This window comes from Uloborus diversus, chromosome 8, assembly GCF_026930045.1.
Source record: "Uloborus diversus isolate 005 chromosome 8, Udiv.v.3.1, whole genome shotgun sequence".
NCBI lineage: Eukaryota > Metazoa > Arthropoda > Arachnida > Araneae > Uloboridae > Uloborus > Uloborus diversus.
Window position 1 is genome coordinate 150,571,031 of NC_072738.1, and position 26,380 is coordinate 150,597,410.

General features: G+C 34.7%; 1 protein-coding gene across 1 annotated transcript in view; it reads left to right on the plus strand.

The window, feature by feature from the left end:
* Positions 1 to 5,930: 5,930 nt before the first annotated feature.
* LOC129227242 (nucleoprotein TPR-like) overlaps positions 5,931 to 26,380 on the plus strand; it is a 128,765-nt gene continuing 108,315 nt past the window's right edge. The window contains exons 1-6 of the mRNA XM_054861755.1: positions 5,931 to 6,087; positions 7,537 to 7,641; positions 8,829 to 8,902; positions 9,706 to 9,802; positions 12,275 to 12,378; positions 15,134 to 15,298. Coding sequence (XP_054717730.1) covers positions 5,931 to 6,087; positions 7,537 to 7,641; positions 8,829 to 8,902; positions 9,706 to 9,802; positions 12,275 to 12,378; positions 15,134 to 15,298 — 702 coding nt within the window. The remainder of the gene's footprint in view (positions 6,088 to 7,536; positions 7,642 to 8,828; positions 8,903 to 9,705; positions 9,803 to 12,274; positions 12,379 to 15,133; positions 15,299 to 26,380) is intronic.

Here is a 26,380-nt window from a genome sequence, read left to right on the forward strand (position 1 = left end):
CATGAAATCGAATGAAATTCGGTGCACCTATGTTCCCCTATGTGAACTTGTGCCCATTGGTTTTTGGCGTGAATTCCTCCAAATTGGAGCAATGGGACGTTTTTTGAGTTATGCGTGCCTGCTATTCCCCGGGAAGTAACTGGCGGAATCAAACAAAACTTGATCCATATGTTGCCCTTAACAGGTACAGGTGCTGATTCAATTTTGGTGTCAATAGCTCAAACGAGGGTTGAACTATAGAATATTTTTTGTCGTCAATTGTGACTACTGTATCTCAAGAAATAATGAACGGAATCAAACAAAAATTTATCGACAAGTAGCCCTTAGAGGATATAAGAGCTGACTCTATTTTAGTGTCAATAGCTGAAAAGGGGGTGGCGCAATCGATCGTTCTTTTTTTTTTTCCATTGTGAGTGCCATGTCTCAAGAACTAACCAAACCAAATTTGGTTGGATGAAGACCGAATTTGGCAGGAAGGTACTTGGGCACCCGAGAAAGAACGTAGGGGGTTTTCGAACACTAAAAAAGGACTGAACCGTTCGAATTTTAATTTTTTAAAGCCCGAAAATGGCATTAAATGGTCCTTTCCACCCAAAATAATTGTCCGATTTCTTTGATTCAGGTTCAATTCCAAAGTTCGCGAAAAACACCTATAGAGTTCCTTCATTTCCTTCGAGTTTCAAAAAAAAAAAAAGCTGTAAAATCAGCAGAAAAAAATTAAAAAGCGCTGCGAAGCGTAGTGGAACAGAAATTTTAAAGCGGAAAATTACCATTTGCGTGATCTCGTTTTAAATTAGCGTTCAGAAGGTTGCCACTTTTTTTTTCTCGGTTGTGGCTTAGTAAAATTTTGTTTTTGCTTTGAGGTAATTTTCCCCTTTTGATTATTATTTAGCGACTTATCTTCTTCTTCTTTTTTTTTAGGATTTTAGTTGTATTTCTGGGGGGTTGCGTTTAATTTTTTTCGGGAAATTTTGATTTGCCGTTTTCTTTCTTTGAGAATATATTTTGACGGGAAATTTTAAGGTTTTTTTTTCTAATTGAAGCATGATTGTTAAACACGCGTCACTTGAAAACTTTTTTTTTTCGAGTTAGACCGTGCAAAAAACCGGGCAATGCAGCTAGTTAAAAATAAACGAAGGAAAAAAAAAAGATGATGAAAAAAATTTTTTTTTCGCGATTTTCATGCAAGTGAACCCCACCTCTCCCCCCATATTTGGTACTGTCGGCGCACATTTACTTCTAATTGTGTCTGATAATAATACTTTTAAAAAAAAAAAACCTGTGACCCTCTTCCTCCAATCAACTCTAATTTGAATTCTGAAACTTTGAATTCAAATTATGTTTTTCGCAATCACGAGTTGCGACAAGACCCTACTCCTTAGAGTTATTGTTTCTAGAAATGGCTCCCCCCCCCAAGCATGTCCCTCCTCCTGGGCGGTTATGTGTGTATAGTTGTGTGTGTGCAGGCTTAAGTGTGTGCACGTAGGCCTGTGTATGTGTGTAAAGGCACGCGCGTGTAGGCGAGAGTGTATGAACATGCGTGTGTAGGACATGGACGCCACCACTCAGCAGAAGTGGATTCCGGGGGTCAGTGCTCAGGACCAGAGCAGCCGTGCCGCCGCCAGTGGGCGGTGGTGCTGCTGGTCCAAGTTGAAAAAGGAACCACAACGTCAAGGACTGTCAAATGAGAACAATAAGCAATCGTGATTGCTCAAAAAAAAAAAAAGCTTAATACTTTCCTGAAATTTAAAAAAAAAAACTTTTTTAAACACATTTAACCATTTATTTACTAAAATTAAGTACTTCACTGTTGTTACTGTCAATTGGCGTGGAAAATAGGGGGCTAAACGCCACCTGAAAAACTTTTACCCCTCCCCCCTCCCAGGATCTTTCTAAAAAGATCGTAAAAATTTCGAGGAGTATCTTCATTCTTGTCCCCTGTCTGCCCCCTTTCCTAGTCTTGCAAAATAAAGCTCGAAATATAGCCTCTAAGACTTCAATTTTGAAAAATCTCAAAAGAGCTCCGCACCCCCAGCCCCAACCCTTTTGTTCAAACACCAGAAATAAATTAAAATTGGGTTCTCAGGACATCATCAATTTCGCAAAATTTACGATGGAGAAATCACGAATCCCCTATTCTTGGTCTAGGAAGATTGGGTGCCGGGAACATTGGGCGCAGAGCAAATTGTACCCAATGTTCCCGGCGCCCAAAGTATTCGATGCCCAAAGTTCCCGGCGCCCAATCTTCCCATTTCGCAAATTTTTTTCAAAATTGAACTCTTTAAATTGCAAACGTAAGCAATCTATGATTCATGAGTAACTTTTAGAGGACCAGCAATTTTTCGAAATTGAAGCTCCAAAAACGTAACTTTTGAAAACATTTATTGATGTTAGGGAGAGTGGAGTTCTCTCCCGGAAACACTTTGAAAATCAAACGTTTCCCAGCTAAAAAAAAAAAAAAAATCTGTAGAAAATCTTTTTAAAAAATCTGCAGAAAATTTAAGCATATTTGGAACATACTTCCCCTGGAAACTTTTACAAGTTATTTTTTAAAATGTGGTTTGAAGAAGATCTTGGTAATATTAGGAGGGTCCCATTTTAAAAAGAGAATGAAGAATAATTATATAACACTGCATGCAGTCAGGTTATAAATCTTACTTTAACTTAATGCACAATCATTAAATGTATAACTTTTTATCGGACACTTACTAACACATATCCCTTTTCTTTCCCCCATGGGGAAGTAAGCACATCTAACGAGACGAGCCCATTATGCTAAATGAACACAAATATTTGGTATATACTTGATATTTTTGAAATTTTCGAGACGTGCCCATGACCTCCCTCTGACATTGTTTCCGTTCTTATTAGACTTCACATGAAATTACAATGAAGGTTTTTTTTTTTTTGAGCAATCACGATTGCTTTTTGCTTTTATTTGACTGTTTTTGACGTTCCTTTGATTTTCCCACCAGCTCCCTCCGCAGCATCACCGTCGACCGGGTACTCACGATGCTGCACCTCTAGCGAAAATCGTCTCCAGGTTTCGTCAATATCCTACACTTACACGCATACATACACGCACCTACACATATATACACCTACACACATACATACACCTACACACAGACACAAACACATACACACACTCACATACACACAACTACCCACACACTCATGCCTGCACACAGACACAAACACATATGCCTACACACACATACACATACCCTCCACACACACCTACACACATACACACAACTACCCACACACTCATGCCTGCGCACAGACACAAACACACATGCCTACACACACACACATACCCCCCCCACACACACACACACACACTCGTGATTGCGAAAAACATAATTTGAATTCAAGATGACAAAATTCAAATTAATTTTTTTTTTTTAATATTTAGTTCCAAAAAAGATTTGTAATCATTTTTGAAACTTTTTAAATGTGGCCGTAGCTCCCCTTTCATTGATTTCCTTATTGTTAGACTTTGTATGTATTATCAGGGATTTATTTTTGCATTTTTACTCAAAAAAGGGGGATTTTAACTATTCTTGAAATTTTTTCGGAGGAGGTCATGGCCCCCTCCCTGGATCCACCCATGTCGTGAATGCGGTCACAATTTTATCCTATTCCAAATGGATTGACTCCGAATCCGAATGGCTCGACTCACTCCTGAATAACCCCACTTAAATCAACGTTTCATCAGCTAGTTGCCTGAAACGCTCTTTCAACCAGTAGCAACGTAATGGACCGTGGAGGAGGGGATGTTTCAGTGGTATGTATTTTTAGCGGTATATTACCCTTCTTATACACTGGTGTCCAAAAGTTAAGCATAATTCATAAAATGCGATAAAAATCAGTAAATTTTCGTAAAATTCTATTCTATTCTATTCTATTCTATTCAAGAGTCACAACTGACTTCAACTGTATTTATGTCGAGGGCTGCATACTAAGTGCCTTGCCTCCATTATTTTATATACCGATAGATGGCAGCACCATCACCGGATCGAACAGTTAATGAGAATTTTGAACTAGTCCAGGAGCTAATAGCTACCTAGTACTAGCACCCCCAGAGGTATCGTTTCACTTGGAGGACATTGAGACCACGAGCATATTTAACGTCGCCCAGTCCCTATTAATGACGACGGTGGGTCTTCGACCAGCGAGGATCGAACCCGAGGCCCTCCGGTCCCGAGTCCAATGCCTTACCGATCAGGCTACCACGGCCCCGTAAAATTATATGAAGTTACTTATTATGGAGATTCATTGGTTGAAGAAGAAACAATATGTTTATGCAAAATAGTATAGTCGATGGTGTCATGCGCGAATTAGGTGAGCGTTTCAGAATGTGGATAAAACAGCTCACACGCTTTATTAGAGAGTTCAGGCACGTTTCATGCAATTGCTGTACCAAGAAACATTGGATCTGGTGAAACAGAACTAATAATGGCACAAAGACGCCAATTGGAAATGTTTGCGAAAGGAAGAATCGTTGGAATGCTAGAATCTGGACGATCACAAACTGAAGTGTCTCGTATTCTTAATGTGCCTCAGTGTGTAATCTCGAGACTGTGGCAGAGGTTTTCAAATACGGGAGATGTTACCCGCCGACCAGTACCAGGTCGACCAAGAGTCACAACCGCAAGCCGAGATCGTTTTCTGGCAATTTCTGCACGACATCATAGGGACAGCTGTGCCAGAGAACTGGGTTCGGCGCTCAGTGCCGTCACAGGAATAACAATTTCGAGGCAAACTGTTTACAGGAGACTCAATCATGTCGGTCTGTATGCCAGAAGACCAGCAGTTTGCATTCCTCTCACATCAGCGCATAAACGCGCTCGTTTAAACTGGAGCTTGCAACATCGGCATTGGAGTCTGGGACAGTGGGCTAATGTGATGTTCAGTGATGAGTCCCGCTTTACTCTACAGAGTGATTCTGGTCAGGTAACAATCTGGAGAGAAAAGGGGACTCGTTTCCAACCGCAAAACATAAGAGAAAGACATCACTTTGCATCAGCAGGAGTAATGGTATGGGCGGGCATTATGTTGGATGGCCACACCGACCTCCATATTTTTAAGACAGGCTCAGTCACTGGTCAAAGATACAGAGGCGAGGTTCTTGAGCCTTATGTTCGCTTGTTTCGAGGTGCTGTTGGTCCTGAGTTCATATTCATGGACGATAACGCGCCATGTCACCGAACAGCTGTGGTCGATGACTTCCTCGAATCAGAAAATATCCAGCGAATGACGTGGCCTGCGAACCCCCCCTGATCTGAACCCTATCGAGCATGTCTGGGATATGCTCGGGAGACAACTTGCAGCCCGTTCGCCCCCGCCAAGCTCCGCTCCGGAGCTAAAAAGAGCTCTCCAGCATGCTTGGAACTGTTTAAAGCCACAAGTCATCCATCACCTCATAGAAAGTATGAGTATAATCGTTGTGCAGCGTGCCTGGCAGTCAGAGGTGGCCATACACACTAATGAACTTAAGCATCATCTTATAAAGAAAAATTTTTGTGCAGAGTAAACTCCTCATATGCCTAATTTTCATTTAAACTATTTTTTGGGATGATAAAAGTAAATATTACCGTTCTTTTTGAGTAGTTTCCTTATTTTATAACCGTGTTGCACTCGCATATCACGTTTCCCCCTATTTCGATGTATATTTCTCACATTACTCACATAAATAACAATTATGCTTAACTTTTGGACACCAGTGTATTATTGGTGTTATTTTGTGTATTGTCTTGATGTTTTGGAGAAAGGACCTGGAAAAGTCACGTGATAAAGCAGTCTGCAATTCCTAGTGATTTTCGTGATTCATCAATTGAGTACTCTGTCTCTGTGGATTAACCTTCTGTTTCTTTAGTTACCGCTAACTGTAACTTATTCGATGCTCAGTTTGATTTCTTGCGGTGATGGAGGTTTGCGCGAAATTAGAAAATTTTTTGGATGACAATGAATTAAATACTATTCCTGAAAATGTCAAAGGAAAAATATCGGATCAACTTACACACCTTAATCAATTGCTATCTGAGCTACGAAATGAAAATGAGGAGAAAACAGCGGTATTGGGTGAGTAATGTCGCATTACTATTGTGGACTTCTATGGCATTAGTTTTGTTATAGGATATTTTCTTATTTTCTCTATTTTACCATAGCTGTATGTGCTCATTTCCATATTAACCAATTATTGTATTGCACTGCATGCTCTGAACCACCAGACTTTTGACAGGATGTTTAAAGACCCTTCATGTAAATACTGTTTTGCCTTTGCAGAATTGCGATTGTACTGGTATAATGTCTTTGAAAAGTTATTCGCCTTGTTGCTCGACAGCTCATCTTGGAACAAAATACTTGAATGAAAAACGTATCTCTATATTTTAAAAGAAAGTAAGAAGGTCAAGTAAATTGTGAAATTCTGTCGATGTCAAACACGGGAGGGGGGGGGGGGGCATCTGGGGTTTTTTATTTTAAATTTCGAATTCTCTTTTTATAATTAATTTTTTAAGCTGAAATTTCACATAAATTGCCTGTTAAAGGAATGAAAGACTTCCCACACCGCTTAACATTCTATGTCGTTCAAAAACGATTTTTCTTCTGCATAAAATAAAGCTCATTCCAATTTTTTAAATTTGAACAGCATATGTAATGGTTTCTATTTTAACGAAAAATCCTATACTCAACTGAATTCAAGCCTTTAGCTACAGAGCAAAATATTTTACTTGAGACCACCAATTCGAAAAGGGACTTTTCAAACGTACAAAACTCATTTTGCAATGCTCAGGAGCAGGGGCGTGTAAAGAAATTTAAAGGCGCCTTCATATTGTTTAACCCTATATTTCACCTCTAATTTAAAAAATATTGGGCCCCCTTCAGGCTCGGGCCAACAGGTGTGCCCCCCCCTGCATGCCCCCCCCCCCCTGCATGCCCCTGCTCAGGAGTCGCTTAGCATCTATAACTCTGCAAGTTAGTACAAGTTAGTTTGAAATCTGGGGAAGATGTTCTTTTTGTTTCAAACGGAACAACTTGTAACAGGTTTGAGCAGTCTTAGAGGGTTAGTGAGCCCCAGCTGGCAGAGGGCTGGAGCACCCTAGTTTTAAAAATTGTTCTTGGATTGCTCTTTAGATTTTAGTGACAAGCCTCATTATTTGAGCAGTAGAAGAATTATTGTAATTATATATTTTTTTATTGGAAATTAAGTACAATTTTCGTATTTGTGTTATACTTGAACTACAAACATTATCAAGGGCTGCACATATCCTCTTAAGAAAAATAATTTTTAACTCCTGATGTAATATTTCCATTGCGGTTGACAATAGAATGTAATGTTAAAATCACTCTCCGCCCTTCAAGTGCCTAAATAAGTGTAAAGAAAAATAAAATACAAACTTATAGAGGAAAATAATTATAAAAACTAAATTTAGCTTTTTTTCCTTCTGAGTTTTAATGCATATATCGTATATCATTTCAATTAAAATTTTAGTACCTGAAATTTATCTTTTGTGCTTTCATATTTTGCAGAGAGGCAGCAGTTTGAATTTGAGAAAGAGCTTACTTCTTCACAACAACAGTTGCAAGAAAAGAGTAAAGCATGTGCAAAGTTAGAGGCAAGGATATCAGAATTAGGTAAGTCAATATGTTAAGTAATCATGTGAGTTCATTATACATCTAAACTCTATTTCTTAACTGGTATTCAATGACTACTAAAATCCCACCTTATTGGCAGAAAGTTTTGTAGCTGTCTGCAACAAGCTTTTAGAACTTCATAATCTGTCTGCAAAATTCATGCATAGTTTTAATAAAAAAAATAAACAAGTCTTTTTTTTTTTTAAATAATTTTATTTGAAACATTACAAGAGATGCCCCTGCCCTTCTCAAGGACGATGGCACACCTTCCTAAATTCTATGAAGCACTCCCCTCTCAAGAACGAAACCCCCACCCCAATCTGAGACCAAAATCTATCTCAAATTAATTACCTTCCCCCTCTCCACCTAAAAGATTCAACGGTGCAATCTGATGATCCCCCGCCCCCAATCCTTGGTGGGCATCTGATATTTGCACATATGTGCTGACTACTGAACAGGGGGTATGTGCAGGATTATTCACAAAATCTGATTTTTTTGTGAAAAATCAATTAATTTTGTGAAAAATCAAATACAGTTGGATCTCGATTACTCGAAGCTTATCCTAACCTTATCTCAATGTTTTCATTGGGTCCCAAACTCCTGAGACTGTTGTGGAAACTTTCCATAACTCGAAGGTTATAATAGCCGGTCCTTTGGGATTTTGAGTTATTGCGAGTTGACTTAATTGTGTGTGTGTGGAGGATGGGGGTTGGGTTTGTTAAATTTCAAAGTGGGTGTTTTTGTGGTATTTTTTCTTTTGATAATATCATTCTTGAACGTTTTCCTAGTGTGTGGGGGGGGGGGGGGGGGGCGCCTCAGCTGCATATCACTTTCTTGGAGATGGGAACCCTCTTAAGTATTTATATCTCTATACACCATTCCATATTGTGTTAAATCATGCTATACATGTTAATTGAAAATTTTATTAACACATATTTAAAATAATTGAAACAGGACTTACAATACTTCCTGTACTTTGGGTGACGAAGTAAAGACTAAGATCAATATGTCATTTTCATTTTTCCCAAATATTTTTAACGAAATAGGTACACTATTTTAAAACAATAGGATTATAACAAATGAGACCGAATTTAAGTAATAATGATTTAAGCTATCATTTGAATGCTCATGAAATGAAAAATTTTGAATGTTTTAGTAATGAATAATAATGTAAAAATTATTTTCAGAGGAAAGTTTCAATACCATTCAGAAACAATTAAAAGATCTACAGAAATTACATGACTCAACAGTTCTTGAACTTGTAAGTTTAGTTAATGTATAGTTTAGTTAATTGATTGATGCATCTATTGATTTCATATCTATCTATTGATTTCATAACATCATCTATTGATTTCATAAACATACTCCCTTTTCCTTGTTGAAAATTGAATGAAGCAAGTAGTCTAAAATGCTACTTTTGTAAATATATATTTATATTTTTCAAAATAAAGTAATCTGTTATTACTATTAAGGTCTGAGTTTTAAAAGTAAAGAAAAAAATAACACGTGCAATGTGTTTCATATAAATCTTTAAAATTATTACCATCATAAATATTTGGGTAGATTAAATATCCTTGAAATATATTTGTTAGGATTGACAGAGATTGCATGTTTTAACTGGGTGTAACAGTTGGATCTTGGTTAGAATTATTTAAGTTAGAAATTGAACCAATTAAATGCAGCAATGTTCAAGAGAATTTATTTTGAAGACTTTACTTTCATAGAATTTTTTTGATATTCTTTTGTTTTTATGATGTCTAATTTTTTCAAAATGGCAATTATTGATAACTTTTAATTAGAATAAATGCTCAATAATACTATTAAATTCAATTCTTACAGTTGAAAAATAAGTTCAATGCAATTAATTATCAATTAAAAATATTGTCACGATGATTCAAATAATTATTGTCTGCGTGGCAATATTTTGTTTTTGAGGATCAATCATTTGGTTTCTCAGCTTGAGAAGTTGGCATTTATGTGAAATGTTTTATGTAGTCTCTTTTGTATTTTTAATTTTAATTACACATCTAATTCCTTCCATACTTAATTATTTTTTAATGATAGCAAACATCCAAAAGAGAAAAGGAATTACTCTGTCAGGAAAAAGGCAATCTAACTGAGCAACTAGAGAAAAGAAGGGCTGAGATTGATAAACTAAATGGTTTGTTTTGTTTTCTTTTATTTTTGTTATGACAAAAATCAGCTTGAAATGATGTGAATAAAAGTATATACACATTTTCAAACTCAAAAGCTGAGTAGTTTTAGAAAGCTGATGTTGACTTTTAAAAAACACCCATATATCATTCAGGGTTGGCAAAAACCAGGGTTTTTGGGTTTTTTAAAATAAAACCCAAAAAACCCAACTTGAGCTGGGTTTTTAAAAAGAAATATGGCTTTTTTTTTTGTCTTTTTTTTAGGCAAAATGTGGGGTACGTGTAAAATATTGTAGCATAAGTTGTCTTGGGATAAAAAAGCTGGAAAACTAGTTAAAATTCAGCGTTTTCTGAAGAAAAGTATAAAAGACGACAAAATCCAAGAATGGTGAAGTTTCAGCTTTTTTAGTTTCCATGATTACCAACAGTTAAGGCGAAGTTACTTCTCGAGTGATAAAATCTATTGTTCGTTTTTAATTACTACAATTTTTTTTTTTGCATTTTACTTTATTGTTTTTCATTTTGTGATGCAAAACTACTGTAGAACCTCAAGTAGTTTAAATCCCTTTTTACTGAATTCCAGCTTAATCAAGACATTTCTTTGAACTTTATGTCGCCTGTTTTTCTATTTCTGTGTACAGAGTAAGAAATATTAAACTTTTTTGTAAGATAATGAAAATACTATATATCCTATTCTGTTTTCTGTCTGACCGTTTGAGAAACCTGTTGATTTCTAAAAAATATACCTTGTTTATTCGAGATTTGTGACGTGTTGGTTTGCAGAAAATAATTCACATGAAAGCCTTTTAGCTAGAGTAGTTTCCTCTGTACAATCTACAAATATTGAGAAAATCAACAAAAGACAAGACTAAGTTAAGATGATTTGAGTTATTTATTGACCAGTTAAAGAAAAAAGTTAAATATATATTTTTAAATCTTTGAGGTGTCTTTTTAATGCCGTCAAGAGTTAAGAAATACTATAAAAGTTCAAAATTCATTTTTTTTGTCCATTGCCTGTGGTAAAGAACAAATAAAAAGTAAGTTTAAATTGTGAAAGTATTTAAATTAATCAATTTTTTAAAACATTTCTCAGAAAATTTAAAAAAACCCAAAAGTGGGCTTTATAATGGGTTTTTTTAAATGGTTTAAAAAAAAAAAAAACCCATTGGGTCCAACCCAATTGGGTCCAATCCGGTCAACCCTGATATTATTAGCCTTGATTAAAACTTGGTAGCTTTTGTGTACAAAGAGAAAAATGTATTCTTATTATTTGCTTTTATGCTATGTTTTCCTATTTGAATGAATAAAATCGTATTTCAGCTGACATTTTATTTAATATTTTAATCAGGGTCGGAGTATTAGTAATATTCGGTCATTAGCATACTTTACATCCAAGTGTTTTTTTTCTTTGCCGAGATCTATGTAAACATAAATGTCCTATTTGACTCTTGAAACTTTAGACCTCAATAAACTTTTGCTCTCCAGATTTATTCCTAGAAAGTACAGTCAATCTCATCTTTAAAAAACCATCTGCTGTACATGCAACAACTTTTAAAACTAGATTATATTTTGTGCTCTCATATATTATTTTTTTAAACAGTTTTTTTAAAAATAACCTTTTGTGTATTTGATCTGTTGAAAGTGGCACCTAGTTTTGTTATTTTAATTCATAGAAAACTTTTCCCATAAAAATCAAAAACTAATAAAATACCTTTTGTCCTAAAAAGTACAAAAAATTTAACCATAAATTTGCAAAAAACTGCAGAAATGTGTTTCAAGGTTACAAAAAACACCTTTTTCAATGCCGAAAGATTTGTCAGTTTTTTTTCCATCTATAAGCTCACCTCATTTTCCATTTCAAAGATGTTTTTTTTTGTGATGACATAGTGGGCTTTTTTAATGCTTATGTTTTTACTGATACATTGATTAAATGATCCTGATGCCTACCCTCCAAAAAAACATTTTGCTGAGTATTTTCTATGAAAAGGTTTTTCTAGATCCTTTGCCATCTCGCAATGTAATGTAACATTAATAAAATATTTTAAAGTATGTAATTTATACTGTCATAAAAAAAGAACGAAATGGTAATAATGAAGTGGAATTACTATTAATGTAGAGTGCTATGAAATGACTTTTTAAAGTTGTAAAATAGAATTTCTTTTTCTATTTGTCTTCCGTGCTTTGCATATTTTATTTCAACTTTCTTCTGAGTATTGTGGTTGTCACTTTGAACATTTTATGTTACTTATTTTTGTAAGTAAAAGTTAAAAGTTACGTAAATTAAAAAAAATTGAAGTATTTGATAAGATAAATCTTGAGGAATGAACTAACTTTATTTTCAGCAAAGGATTTTTTTTTAAAGCTAACATTACTGTTAAGCTATAAGCCCATCCTTTTTTGAGATGTTCTATATTTAAAATTAAATGTATTAATCTATTAGATTCTTTAAGTTGTATTAATTTTCCCTCTCAATTTTTTAGCTGATCTGAAAAGTTTATTAGATCAAACCACTGCTGCAAATGAAGCTAAATTTGAAGCTATTGCAGCTGCTGAAGAAGCTAAAATCAAAGAATCTAATTTACAGGTTGGTTTTGTTTTGCTAAAATTTATTGTTGCATTCACAAATGTAAAATTTTCAAAAAATTTTAGAAGGTGGAAATTTTTGTTTTGGCTTTTTTTTTTTTATATTATAAACAAAATTGGGATTTCTTAACTTTTAAAAAAACAAACACATTTTTCATTAAGTTTTTAATCAAAATCTATTGAAAAAAAAATCATCATGGATTTTCTATTGGGCAATTTTTCAAGTATCATAGAACCAAGATTTAATGTAAAGTTGCTGATGCCTCTTCTGGAACTTAATCAAGTACTTTAGTGTATACATATAAGTATCTGGTCAATCATGTGTGTTCATATTAAGCTCATATAACTATGGAATATGCTTATAAAGGTTTTTTGTCCACCTTTGCAAAATGGCTGTTTTGCTCTATACAGGGATGTGCCAGCTGCGCCAAACTGTGCCAATCGCCGATCCTGCGCCAAACTGATCCAAAAGACTGCCAAATGGACTTTTCTGCTCCAAAATCGGACAAAATTGCACCAAAAGTGCGATTTTGCATTTAATGTTGCAGTTCCTTCAGCATATTTGGCAGTTTTTGCAGATTATCATGAAGGTTTTTCCTTTGGAGCTTGTTTTTTACGATTTTTTGACTTAGTCCCAATTTTTTAAGCACGTTTCAAATCCCGATTGCATCCGCTTTTGGAAAACTCGATCGTTTTAATTTATTATGTGTTTCTGTTCCTTTGAATTGAAATGTTTTGTATTGACTATTATTTTCAAACATTCTTATCTTTTGTTTTCAGAAGAAGGGGACTTGTAAGTTTGTCTTCTTGCCACGCCTACTCGAAAATGTCAATCCAGTTGCATCCAAATTGGTTTTAGCGAACGCCATCTGTAAAAATTAATATTGTTCACCAGTTTTTAATCTTGGGTTTCTTAAGATTTTAGAACAGAAAATTGATCTCTAATTTTGGTTGGAGACAATTAAGATAGCAAAAATTGGGTAATTCTAATGCTCTGGTAATGAATATGCAGACATTTCAAGTTTCTCAGATTCAGGCATTTTTTCAATATTCTAAGCCTGTCTTGTGTCTTATTATTATTTTTTTTCCTTCTAATTTTTCATGTTTTTTTTTTTCACAAGCATTTTACAATTCCTTTTCTTAGACATGATTTCTCAAAATCATTTTTTCATGTAATTTCATTATTAATTTTGTAATTCCTTTGCTTGATCATCAGATTTGTTAATCAAGCATTTCAGTATATAACATATATGCCTATGTATTGTCAAATATAAGTAAATAACTTACACATATCAAATATTAATTAATAGCTCTTTAAAAACTCACCTGTAGCTTGTTGAGGTAAAGTTTTTTAATTTCCTCATTCTTTTTTGCTTTTTTTGGTCTTTTTGAGTATGTAAAAGAAGAAAAAAAGCTTATAAAAGAGAACTTTTAAGAATAAATAACTATGTATCTTTTGTTTTTTATATGTACATATGAACAACATGAATGCAAACAAATTTTAAAAATGAGTATAAAAGCACTATAACTTAAATGTGCACTAAAACAGTGATTTATTAAGCAAAGTAAATGTGTGAATTAAATTTAAACCAGAAGAAGTGTAAGAAAAAACAGAGAGCAGGGACAGGGCTTGTGTTTTGTGAAAAAAATAAGTAAATAAATAAATAAAATAATAAATGTAATTAACAGAGCTTTAATTAGTAGTTGGAATTATGGTGTTTTTGCATCCTTTTTCTTTTCTATTATTTTATCACATCACATGTTTCTGTGTTTGAAATATACATGGTTGTTCCCAATTGATGCAAAATTAAAATTTTTCTGCTACAAGCTGTTTCAAATTTGCAATTTTACTGCTCCTAGCTGCTCCAAATTCACAGTTTTGCTGCTCCAAACTCGCCATTTTCCTTCTTCCAAGATTGCTCCAAAAGAGTTTTGGTCAGCACATCCCTGATATAATTAATGTTTGTGTGTAGTAGTTCCTTACTTCAAAACATATTTTTTGCCGCTCCAATTACACTATTTTCTTGCTCCAAGTTTCTACAAAGCAAACTTTTTGGTCAGCCAAACTGCGCCTAGTTCACTATTTTCTTAAGCCAGGCTGCTCCAAAGTCACTATTTTCCTGAGCCAAGCTGCTCGAAAGTCATTATTTTCTGTGCCTGAGATTGCTCCAAAAGTGGGTTTCAGCTGGTACATCCCTGTCTATAGGTGGGGCACATTTGATCATAGGTAGAATAAAACCTGATACCCAAAAACTTCGATGAGAAAAAAAAAACTTGCCCAAAAAAAATTGTTCAAAAGTTGTAAAAAAAAGGAAAAAAAGATGAAAACTACAAGAAAGAACATACAATATTAATACGTATATGACTACACATGAAAAGTTATTAGAAGCAAAAGTCTCAAACCAAGTGTCAAATTCTAACTAACCATTGAAACACGCATCATTATTAAATAAAGATTGGTTTAAGAGGAGTAAAATTAGTCATGCCCATTATCAACTCTTATTTTATACAGTTGCTCATTTGTATCGTTTTTTTCCACACTTAATGTCTAACCAAAACAATCTCAAACTGTTTAGATATCCAACTACAGTTGATGGTATTTCAACTAGATTTTAATTCATGTAATATATATTCACCCCTCCCCCAGTATGTATAATTTGTGTCTCTGATGTTTTGAGTAAAATCAATATGTTTCTCAGAATGATCATCTTTAGAAATTGCAATTGAGGTTTGTTAATAACTTATTCTCTTTTTAGCATCAAGTCAGGCGATTGGAGCAAGAAAATGAATTATTACATCAACAAATTACAGATCTAAATACCGAATTGGCAGAGAAAAACCACGAAATTCATACGTTAAAGAGAGAAAAGTCTAGTCTTTATTTAGACTTAAAATCAAAGCATGAAAATCAAGCTGATGAGGTTAGAATTTTTCAATAAAAAACCTTCCAATTTGAATAATTTGCTGTTATTTTTTTACCCTCATGAGGCAGTGAGAAGCAAGGGGATGTAAGTGGAATTTATTAAGTTTTGAGTAAAATGCGTTTAACGTTCTGGTCGTAGGTAGGCCCATTAAATTTTTTTTTCTAAATCATGCTGTATAGCAGCACCTACTAATACTACTGTCACCATCTCTTGCTCCTTAACCAGTACCGTACACAAGTAGTAGGTTTTCCCACTACTTGTACTGGTTATCTCCATTTTTTTAATATTGGCACTTTCATCACTTTGCTTCTCTCTGCCTCATATATACTTGTCAATAGTTATGTTTCTTATTGAGATTTTTGAAGCTCAAAAAAAAAAAAAAGACAATTAATTCTGCCACCGTTTTTGCAGATTCCAATGTGAAATGACTCCTTGAATCGAAATACAACCACCATTATTTGTAGGGAAAGGATGCATTATATTCAGGGGCGGGGAATACAGGTTTTCATTCTAGGGAGGGGGGCATGGCCAGGGGTAAAAGTGGATTCAAGTAAAATTTTTTTGAAGACACTCTGAAATTTTCAGAAATTATCAAAAAGTCTCCCCTCCCCACCCAAAAAATTCAAAATTGCATACAAAAATGATTGAAATAACCATTAAAGTTTTTTTTTTCTAGATATTTTTTCAGGTTTTAGAATGTGTTGTCAGCCCTAAATTTTTGGAAACGTCAACCGTAGATTATGTAGTCTCACGTAAGGCAATTTTCTTAAACTTAGGTAACATTTAATTAAAATAATAAAAATTAAAGTAAATCACTTGGTTTGACCTCTGGGATTCATCTTGTAAAAGCTGTGAAGGAACAGTATGATATTTCCTGTAAACTTTGAATTAGTGCTGAAAATTTTTTTTTATCCTGTTCAAATTTACGTAGCGACTGTGAATAAAATGGGCATCTCGGATACAAGTTGAAAAAAAATTATAGGTCTTGTTGATATTTGTAGTGGAATCGGAAAGTTATAGATCTGGGCCTGAAATGAAGGATTGTTTGGCATAAAAGTTGAGATTAAACATTAACTAAAAAGTTATTGCACATATTATAATAAAAAAGAATCTAGAAAGTACTCAAGAAGGGAGCGATTATATTTTACTCTTTACTCTTTGGAACTTCAATTTCTAAAATCATTTGAAGAGATGTACTGAAAATGAACCCCATCGTTTACCCTTACGCAATCAAAGGGATCCTACACTTCTGTTCTTTTTCGAAAAATATTTAGGGGAGGGGGGCTTGAAATGATATTTAATATCATATAAGATCGTGTAAAATTGAGGTGGTTTTTTGGAACTTAAATTTCAAAAAAAAAAAAAACGTAGAAAGCTCTAGCCCACAGTAATAAAAAGATGGGCTATGATTGCCAATTTTTTTCAAGACTTCAATTCCGAAAGAATTCCAAAGAACAACTAACTCACTTTCAACTTACACAATCGAATATTACGTAAAATTGCGGTCTTAGAACTTTAATATCGAAAATATTCCTGAAGAAAGTTCCTGTATCTCGGTTCAGGGGGGGGGGGGGGGGGGGGGCGATCGCCCTCATCGCCCCTCCCTTGTATCCGTCCTTGTATATCTGATTATGGCACATCTACATCTTATGTGCTGAAATATGCTATTAAAACTTGACTTAAAATGTGGCAAAAATCTAGTTAAAAATTAAATATATTATGAATGTAATTTAGACATAGATCAATGCTCATCAACTGATTCTTTTCGGTTGTTGCAAAATCGGAGGTGGACGAGTGGCGCAGTCTCAGTCTGATACAGGAACTTGGGATATGTTTATCGAATTTGGGTTCGTTGGTTTATTTAACTTTACAAAAAAAGACAACAATGTTTTGTCTCCCAAACACTTCATTGTTTTTGTTATAGGTAGTTTTTTTCTAACAAAAGGGGGCTTTTTTCAGAACACTTTCTGTCTTAATGTAAGGGGTTAATTTGCGGAAAACCCTCATATAACGAGGTTTCACGCTAACACGAAACTAAAATTTCTTTCACAACATAAAATCCAAAATACTGATATAAACTAATTTACTATTCACAGCACATTTACAAATTAACTCGGCTCGAACAAAAACGAAACAGAACTAATGTCATATCCCCCTCCCCTGGCGACTTTTTCCTGTTGGCACCAAGAAAGCGTCGCCGAGAAAACTATGTATGACGACATGTCTTTTTTAGCGCCAACTGGAAAAATTCAGATAAAAAAACATGAACAAAACACTTCAGAACATAATGTACATAAAAGCATAAAACCTCACCTAAAGCATTGCGAATATGCCTCAAAAAATTCCAGAAACTAGAAAGATTTTGTACACAAAAAAAATTAAAATGCTTAATTAACAAATTACTATAACAGTTAACCAAAAAAATATGTACCAATAGAAATAAAAGCTGTTTTCCAACATGCATACTAAATACTACATGCATACCAACATGCATACTAAATACTACATGCATACCAACATGCATACTACTACATGGTTCAGAAGAGGTTTCCCCACCGGAAATCATTTTCAAAACTGTTGCTCATTTTAAGCTCTTCACTACTGCGAAAAAAGGATTTGCGTTCTTCCCTCAGAAATTTCTAAAAACGAAATTTGGAGCCAACTGTAATGATGTTAGGTAATTTCGTGCACATCTGAGATCCCTACCTTAACACATCGTTCAATAAGTCCCGAGACTAACCCATAGATGGCGCTAGTAGTACCAAACTAGCCACGTTTCCCTAGAGACATAACCTTTACATGAAACATGTAAAAATTTAACGTCGATTGAACAACAAACAGCAGAGTTATAGAGGTCAGAGTAAAGTGATTTTGTTATTAGTTTGAAAAATGGAAAAAAGCGAGTTTCGCGTGTTAATTAAACATTGTTTTTCAATGGGTAAAAACTGATAACTTACGATGTTTAAACGAAAAGCCGAAGGGCTAAATTTCGTAAGTCAGTCAACAATGTTACATGCTTATACAAGCAGAGATAATATCACACAGTGGAAGGTGCAGAATCAAATGTTAATGTGAAGAAATGAACATTGGAAACTTGTTAAAATCTTACCAAAAATTTATTGGTCCATAGTAACTAAAATAAATAAACTAACAAAAATAAGTTCTTAAGAATAAAACCCGGCCATAAGTGGAGGCGGAGTTCGCAACTCCCCAACACCTATCGGACCTAACTCACAAGAGGCTGACGAACACAAAAGAAGAGAGAGAGAACGATTGGAATCGTTCACTATTTATACTTGCCTCATTTGCATATGATTGGGCATCAAAGGATGCCAACCTAAAACTGAAACTTTACACGTGCCGAAAGAGTTGAGAAGTTAATCTAATTTGAATAAAGTTAATTTTATATTACATTACATTAGGAATGAGAACGCGGATAAATATCGTTTACCGATGTCTATCATATCCCCCTTTCTCATTCAGTAATGTTATTAAACTTTGAATTTTTATACAATTTTAATAGATTCAAAAATAACCCCAAAAAAATCCACAAAGGGCCAGGCTTAATCTTTTACAAAAATTCAACAATTCAACAATAAACAAATATGGATATATATCCATCATAATACATCATCCATCAGCAGCTGCAGCTCAATACATCACCGCTTATTTGATTGAAGTCCTTTCTCAAAAAAGTCCTTGCCTATTGATGATCCACAGTCCAAGGAACTAGTAGTAAGTCCAAGATTAACATTTCCACTGCAAACTATCTTGTCAAACTGTAATTGACAAAAATACTCGAAACAGTATCTTTGAAATAGATGGGCACAATGATTTTACAAAAAAAATTTTTTTTTCATAATGACAAAATTATTTAAAACGCTTAGTTTCTAAAAATAAACTCTTGTCACTGAATCAAATTCCTCCATCTCAAAGATTAAACCAACGAGAAATTTGAAAAAGAATTTCAATTGTTACAAAAATATTTATACTTTAATATCCCATTATATTTATTATACTAAATAATTTCATACCATTAAAAATTAACAAAATATTTGTTCACAAAAACGATTCAGTTCAAAACGGGTCTGCGGCTTCGTAAAAATATCGGCCCTATTGGATTTACTACCTACATGTTTTACGGTAAAAATGTCCCGTTGAATCAAATCACGAACAAAAAATAATTTTACATCAATATGTTTTGTACGGTGATTTTCAATCGGAGATTTAACAAAGTCAATGGCCGATTGATTATCAACGTACATTACAGATTTAATTTTACTTTTTCTAACAATTCCCCAGCGTAAACATTCGTTTAATACACGGTCAAACCACATAAGCTCTTTAGACACTTCACAAAGGGCCACAAACTCACTTTCCATAGTGGAAAGGCTAATACAACGTTCCTTAAAGGTTCGCCATTCAATCGGCGCATTATCCAACAAAATTAACTGCCCCCCGAGTGAAGTTCGATCATCTCGATTAGCTGCATAATCGGCGTCAGAAAAAGCTATTAATTGGGTTCTATTACAATTTAATTTAAGTTTTAAATCTTTTGTTTGAAAAACATAACCCAGAAGTTTTAAAAGACCGTTCCAATGAATGACACCAGGATTGCTTTGAAATTGACTGAAGATATTGACCGCATAACAAATGTCCGGTCTCGTTCTGCTCGCAATGAAAGAAAGACAACCCAACAAATTACGATAAGGAATCTTTGACATTTAAAATTTTTCATTTTCTGTATTAGGACAATTCGATTTCGAAAAAACAGTACCTTTACAAATCGGCAATGATGAAACCGGAAAATTAAAATGTTTGAACTTTTCAAAAACTTCAATGATATATTTCGTTTGAAACAAATTCAAACCATTCTCAGTTCTTTCAAATTCAACACCTAACAGTTTTTTCGTTTTTCCGAGAACTTTTAAGTCAAAATTTTTCCTAAGTAAATTTAAAACATGATTTAAATTCTTTTCTTTCCGTGCGAGCAAAACAATATCGTCAACATACAACAATAAAATGACACTTGAATTATAAATATAAACACAATTACATTCTTCAAATTTCTGAAAACCAATTTTCAATAAAACACTGTTTATCTCAAAAAACCACATACGGCCACTCTGGTGCAAACCGTAAATTGCTTTATTAAGCTTACAAACTAGGTTTTCTTTCCCTTCTATTGCAAAACCCGGTGGTTGTCTCATAAAGATGCATTCTTTTAGAGGTGCATATAAATAAGCATTCTTCACATCGCACTGCAAATCGAACCAACCTTCTGATATTTTCAAGGAAAAGAAAAATCGAACCAATGAAAAATGAATCGTCGGACTAAAAGTCTGATCGTACGATTCAGGGGATTGTGCATATCCCTGAGCAACAAGTCTCCAACGATACCTAACAATTTTCCCCGATTCATCTCTTTTAACATTGAAAACCCATCTCGATCCGATTGGTTTTTCATTTGCAGGCAAAGGTGTTAAATCCCACACTTTTCTAGAATGCATAACCTCTAATTCATCCCTCATTGAATCTAACCACTGGTCCTTTTGCTTAGATTTAAGAACCTGTTTGTAATTCTTAGGAATTACAATTTCATCATCTAGTCATAAGTTACATAAATTTAAATGAACAGTTTGATCAGAAATTTCACCTTGATATAAATTTTTACCATTAAAATCAAATAAATGTGGCTTAAACAAAATAGCATTTTTAGAACAATATTTTTCAACATCATTTAAAGAACGTAATCGTTTAGAAGAATGTTTCTCATAAAAATAAATATCAGTACGAGATTTATCTGACCTTGGGATTGCTTTCCTCACCCATTCTGTTTCACGCAGCTGGGCGCGTGGTGGGTTTTCCCCATTTTCACTCATGTCAGAATTCGAATCTGATTCATCCCCGCTCGTCTCGCTTTCACTCTCATCAGAAGATAAGAATTTAGACGGCGTACTCGGGCTTTCACTTCCGTTATCCGATTCGGAATTCGGATCATTTTCTGAATTTTCAGAATCTGATTGAATATTTGACCATTTGAGACAGGGACCCAGCACAGCTCCACTAGAGTCACTCTCTGATATATTTTTAAAAGCTTCTTTGTAATAAACATTTTCATCAAAATTTACATTTATACTTTCAAAAATTTTCCCGCTTTCGGGAATCCAGATACGAAAACCCTTAGTGTTAAATACATAGCCCAAAAATATACCTTTTTTAGCTTCAACATCAAGTTTATGTCTTTGCTGACGGGGTGTTCCAAGATAACACAAAACACCGAAAGGTTTGACGTGCCTAGCACTTGGCTTACGTCCACCATATAACTCAAAAGGTGTTTTAGTTTGTCCTGAGTGACAAATCCTATTCCAAGTATAATTGAAATAAAGCATAGCATCCGGCCAAAATCTTTTACTTAGCCCGCTTTCTTCCAATAATACTGTTGCAGCATTAGCGGCTGAGCGATTGTACACTTCGGCCAAACCGTTCATCTCTGGACTGAAAATATTGGTTAACTCATGTTTTATACCGTTATCCAAACAATAATTGTCAAAAACTTTATTTACGAATTCTCCCCCGTTGTCAGTTCTAACAGCTTTTACTTTAAGATTTAAAAATCTTTCAGCACGCTTTATGTGCCTTATGAAAATTTCTGGTACTTTGCTCTTTTCACTAATTGGATACAAAGCAGATTTACGTGAAAAATCATCAATGATTGATAAATAAAAACGTTCCCCCTTATTTCCCTTAATATTACATGGACCCCACACATCAGCATGAAGTAATTCAAGGGGACATTTAGACCGTATTTTACCTATTGATTTAAATGAAACACGTTTAAATTTACCAATTTTACAATTTTCACAATCTATTTTTACATTTTTGAATTTAGGCAGGCCATGGACACACTCAAATTCACCGCTCTTTCTGATACTATCGGTGTTAATATGTGCCAGCCTTCTATGCCACAATTCTAATTTTTCTACATTAGAGCATTCAATTTTCTCATTTTCGAAATGATCATTACTTTTATTTGTTTTTATACTTTCTTGATACGATTTATTATACAAAATTTGAGGTTTTACAAAATAAATGCCATTTCTTAAAATTGCTCTAAATATAAATCCATTTCGACCAGATATCGGAGCCGTTTCCCCCTTCAAACTTAGCACCCCCCTTATCGAATTTAGTACCCGATAACAAATTTTGACGCAGATTAGGAGAGTACATTACATCTTTTAAAACAATGATAGTATCATCAAACTTTAATTTCACAGTTCCCATCCCCAAAATGGGGAAAGTTTCATTTCTAACGGCTACAGCCATTTCTTTGTTTCGCAATGGTTTAAAGTCCTCAAGCGCACTACGAATGTTGACGAAATGATGGGTGGAACCAGTGTCGAAAATAAATTCATCAGGGTCTTCTGATACTTCATTTAGATGTACTTCGGAAATGAAAAAGTTCTGGTACTTACATGCTTCCTTTTCCACTGATGGGGAACTGCACCTCGCAGTTTTCTTGTTCGTCTTCCTCTTATTCCGGATTGGTGATCTTGACTTTCTGTTTCGTTGTTCGAGGTCCTTGTCAAGCCTCTTATATTGACAAACATTTCGCTTGTGGCCGGGTTTATTACAGTTAAAACAAATTAGTTTCCCTTTTACTCCTTTCTTGTCAAAATTACCCGGTTTCTTTACAAAGTTAGCTCTGCCGATAATTTTATCGTCCTCATCTTTTAGTCGAATTCGCGATTCCTCGGCAATAAGTTCGCTGACTACTTTATTAAATGTGAATTCCTGTGCAGTAGTTCTAAGAATAACTTGACAAATATTGTCAAATTCCGAGGGCAAATGACGCAAAATTTGAAAAATCAAATAATTTTCAGAGAAATTCGAGTCTATAGCCTTAATTCTTTCGAAAATTTGCCGAGTACGGGCAGCGAAAAGATTTATCGACTCTTCCTCTTTTATACGACATTGGGATAACTCTGAAAACAATGTCATGTGCTGACAACGATTGTCAGGAAAGAAGTGATCTTTCAAAGCCTTCCAGGCATCAGCCGCGTTGACCTGATTTTCAATTATCTTTTTGAAAATTTTCTCCAAATTTAAATAAATTATGGATAGAGCCACATCCTGTCGATTTTGAAAATTACGAATCTCTTGCTCAGTAGCCTTTTTTTCATCATTAGAAAAAGGTTCTTTTTCAATACCCCTTATAATATTCCACAGACCTCGTTCCATTAGGACAAATTTAATATCCGATGACCAACTCACATAGTTGTCAGACCTTAATTTTTCGATAGGAACACTCTGGGATGCCATGATTGATAAGAACACGAAAAACGCCAAAAAATAAAAAAAACCTAATTTCAAAAAAAACAACCAACAAAATCTCAAAATATCCCCGAAAAAAAAAACCTAAATAGTGCAACTGTTACAGCTTCCCCCCTGGAACAAGTCCAGGTCTTCCGCTGAATTTAGCAGCCACTATTCTGCCTAACACCAAACCAACTATATCCCCCCATAAAATGCAAACGAAACATCTGAGAAAAAGTTTACACTACACATGGCTTAAAGATTCAATACAAATTTCCAAAAAGTAAAAGAAAAGCTTCTATTTTCACAGTTTTCATTCAACGCCGATGCGGGGAAAACAATTAGAAAAGATTTCCAAACACTTGTCATCTACCGATTCAGCAAAAAGACAAGTCAGTTACAACATTCCATTTCATCACAAAAACACGAAGTCTAATACTCTACTCTGCTGACAATTCGAAAACATCTTAATACATCATGATACTGAACACGTAATTGTTATGATACAATTGGGTAGGGCTGGGCCCATAACCCTTATGATAACTTACGATGTTTAAACAAAAAGCCGAAGGGCTAAATTTCGTAAGTCAGTCAACAATGTTACATGCTTATACAAGCAGAGATAATATCACACAGTGGAAGGTGCAGAATCAAATGTTAATGTGAAGAAATGAACATTGGAAACTTGTTAAAATCTTACCAAAAATTTATTGGTCCATAGTAACTAAAATAAATAAACTAACAAAAATAAGTTCTTAAGAATAAAACCCGGCCATAAGTGGAGGCGGAGTTCGCAACTCCCCAACACCTATCGGACCTAACTCACAAGAGGCTGACGAACACAAAAGAAGAGAGAGAGAACGATTGGAATCGTTCACTATTTATACTTGCCTCATTTGCATATGATTGGGCATCAAAGGATGCCAACCTAAAACTGAAACTACACGTGCCGAAAGAGTTGAGAAGTTAATCTAATTTGAATAAAGTTAATTTTATATTACATTACATTAGGAATGAGAACGCGGATAAATATCGTTTACCGATGTCTATCAAAAACACCGTAGAAGCCCAGCAATGGCTTGAAAAACATTACCAGGACTCCTGTCCATCCAAATCAACGATTTGTCGTTGGTTTGCTGAGTTTAAACGTGGTCGTACGGACACAAATGATGCGGAACGTTCGGGTAGGCCATTGGAAGCCGTTACACCGGAAATTGTGAGTGAAACATTAAAAATAGTAATGAAAAATCGCAAAGTGAAGGTCCGTGAGATTGCAGAAATGATACAAATATCATCTGGAAGCGTGTTTAAAATCCTTCATGAAAAATTGAGCATGAAAAAGGTTTTTTCAAAGTGGGTGCCGCGATTGCTTTCAATGGAGCAAAAACAGCAACGAATTGACGACTCAGAGAGCTGTTTATTGATATTCAATCACGAAAAAAAAAATTTCCTGCGCCGATACGTGACCATGGATGAAACGTGGATACACCATTTCACTCCGGAGTCGAAACGGCAATCATCTGAGTGGCGCATGGCTGGAGAAAGCCGCCCAAAGCGTCCAAAAACGCAGCAGTCTGCTGGAAAAGTCTTGGCGTCTGTTTTTTGGGATACAAATGGCGTCATTTTCATTGACTACCTGGAAAAAGGCAAATCCATCAATAGCGATTATTATGTTGACTTGTTGGTACGTTTGAAGGAGGAGATTGCGGCGAAACGACCGCATATGAAAAAGAAAAAAATCCTTTTTCATCAGGATAATGCGCCATGCCACAAGTCCATGAAAACAATGGCAAAAATTAATGAGTTGGGCTTTGATTTGCTTCCCCACCCCCCGTATTCGCCAGATTTAGCCCCTAGCGACTACTGGCTCTTTGCAGATCTGAAAAAAATGCTCCAGGGAAAAAAATTCGGCTCGAATGAGGAGGTCATTGCCGAAACAGAAGCCTATTTTGAGGCAAAGGAGAAATCCTTCTATAAGCATGGAATAGAAATATTGGAAAGGCGCTGGAAAGATTGTGTCACTCTAAAAGGAGATTATATTGACGAATAAAAATGATTTAAAAAAAAAAATGTTGTTTTCATTGTTAGTCTCGGGACTTATTGAACGATGTGTTAGAATTTGTCTGAAGTTTAAGTTTCAAAAACTCAACTTCAAGCTATTTTTGGAGACAATGGGGACAATTTGGAGACAATGAGATGGGGATTTTAAAGTTTAAAGTTGATGTCCTGAATACACACTTTAGACTATCTTTAATCGTTATACGAAAAGGATCAGGGTTTGACCGCCTCAGGAATTTGTTGGTATTGAATTTATAAAAACTCAATAATCAATATTGGGCTAAAAGATGAGATGTGAAGGGATGGGGTTGGTGTTATCCCTTGGAAATGTTTTGAGACCAAATTTGGATGATTCTCTTTTTCACTAATTGAGGTCGAAATGTGAAAGGCTTCGCCTAGAGATCATTTTACTAATTAAAAACCTTTCCTTAAAATGAATGACTAAATGTGAAACTCATTGTATAAAGGAATTAGTTGATATAGTGCATTAGTACAAGCAATTGTTATTCGATTTGTGAATATTTTTTTTCATAAAATAAATTTTTTTCATAAAATTCATTCTGTCTTAGTGAAAATTTTGTAGTCAATGACCAATCAAAGCAATTGTTGAAACAGGTAATGCTATCCTGAAAATAAACAAGACATCGCCCACCATTTGAGATCTTTGACACCATTTGAGACCACCTCCTTTTACTCTTGTTGTCA